Genomic DNA, 2046 nt, shown 5'->3' on the forward strand with positions numbered 1-2046 from the left:
GCCATTATATAAGGAGATCTGATGTTGTTACGTCTTTAGAAGAAGGAGGTTTGAATATGATCGATTTTGACCCAATGAATGGTACCATCAGACTCAGATGGCTTCAGGGCTTCATAAAAAATTATGAAAGTTTCTGGCATAATTTTCCCTGCAAGATTTTTCATGCTTTTGGTGGAGTCACATTCCTGATGAGATGTGACTTTGAAATCTCCAAGTTACCGATAAAACTATCAGACTTCCATAAACAGGCTCTGATATATTGGAAACTTATTTTTAAACATAATTTTTCACCTCATTCTGTCCCAATTTGGAACAACAGATGTATCCTATTAAACAAAAATCATTCTTTTACAAAGATTGGATGGACAAAGGTATCTGGTCTATTCTACACCGCATGGAAGTTGATGGAAACTTTATGCTTTTATCAAAAAATACAAAATAACATGTCCAGAAACTAAATTTAATACAACTGTAAAGGCAATTCCCCCTGTTATGGTGCTACTAATTAAAGGTACAAAAACATATTCAACAATTGCTCTAAAATAATCATCTTTAACTATAAATGGTTTTGATCTTATTGACAAAAAAATCTACTAATAGATTTATAAGAACCACCTTGACATCAATAGTTTTTCCATCAACCTTGAGGAGAAAACATTTGTTCAAAAAGAATGATGATACCTATTTAAAGAAAATTGGAACCAGGTCTCTTTCATTTCCTCTTCCACAGAAAGTAAAGGAAATCCATTTCAAAATTATGTGCAACATTTACCCCTGTAATTATGTTTTACATAGAAAATTTAACATAACTACCAACTTTTGTGTATTTTGTGTTTCAGATATTGAAACAGCAGAACATCTTTTTTTTCAGTGCGATATCATAAATATTTTTTGGAAGGTTTTTCAAACTTGGATCTTACGAAAGACTTCTTTACCACTTTTAAATTTTGATATAATAAAATGTGTTTTTTGTAATCCAAATATTTCATACATAAGTGTCGATTTCAAAAAACTACCCCATCTCTAAATATCTAAAGTGAGAGTCCTTTTGTTGTTGATTTTTATTATTTAATTACTTTGTTCTATAATGTGTTACTTTTGTTTTCTAATTGTATATAGGTTCTCTGTATGATTCTATTTGTTATATTATACATACTCTGCTTAGCTTCTTAAGATATTCAAGTTACAACTTTGTATAATTGTTTTGATATGCTTTGTAATACTTTGATTCTTCAATAAAAAATAAAAAAGTACCAGGAGGAGGTGGTGTTTCTGCCGGATCTGACTCGTCCCCCCGGACACCAGGGGGCGGTAATGACTCTTTAATGCGTAGAATTCAAAGAGGACCATTACCCACAATGCATCGCGGGGCGCTGTGGGCGCGTTGATGCTGCAGGTTGGAGGTCGGTGCAGACTGTGCTGCAGCGGCGTGAGAGGAGCTGGAATCTAGAAGTTTATTTAGAACTTAATCGCTTCCGGTCACCGTCCCGACTGGAGGCGGGAATCCAACATGGCGCCTTTCAGCTTTCTGACAGCCGCCGCTGTGTTCGTGGGGAGGTCACTGAGCTCTGTGTGCGCGAGGACGCCTGTCAGGTAGCTAACTGTGTTTGGGTGGTGATGATGATGATGATGATGATGATGATGATGAGGGCGGGGAACCCAGCGAACAGAACCGTCCGATATGAGGACGGAACCAGCTGACTGGGTCATTTCCACGGTGAAGGAAATAAAGTTCGGTCCATTTGGATCCATTCCGCTCATTTCTGAGCTCCTTCACTGCAGAATGAAGCAGTGCAGCGATTATCTGACCAGAGACAGAAAATGATCGTATTCTGAGGAAAAGTGTCGCACATTTGTCAAAAAACCAATTATCTAGTCAACCAACGGGAACTCGCAGCTTTATGACGTCAAAAGAATTGAATTTATTCATCAGCAGATCCACATTTAGGTTGGAGTGAAATAATCCATAGAAATAATCCACAAACAACCCAGAAATAATCCACAAACAACCCAGAAATAATCCACAAACAGCCTAGGAATAATCCA

At 37.1% G+C, this 2046-nt stretch overlaps 1 protein-coding gene across 1 annotated transcript in view; it reads left to right on the top strand.

Moving 5' to 3' along the window:
- The first annotated feature begins 1368 nt into the window (after positions 1-1368).
- Positions 1369-2046, top strand: part of tfam (transcription factor A, mitochondrial) — an 8790-nt gene continuing 8112 nt past the window's right edge. Inside the window, exon 1 of the mRNA XM_015379298.1 lies at positions 1369-1593. Coding sequence (XP_015234784.1) covers positions 1511-1593 — 83 coding nt within the window. The 5' untranslated portion in view covers positions 1369-1510. The remainder of the gene's footprint in view (positions 1594-2046) is intronic.

Source organism: Cyprinodon variegatus, unplaced genomic scaffold, assembly GCF_000732505.1.
Source record: "Cyprinodon variegatus isolate N-32 unplaced genomic scaffold, C_variegatus-1.0 Scaffold189, whole genome shotgun sequence".
Classification (NCBI taxonomy): Eukaryota; Metazoa; Chordata; class Actinopteri; order Cyprinodontiformes; family Cyprinodontidae; genus Cyprinodon; species Cyprinodon variegatus.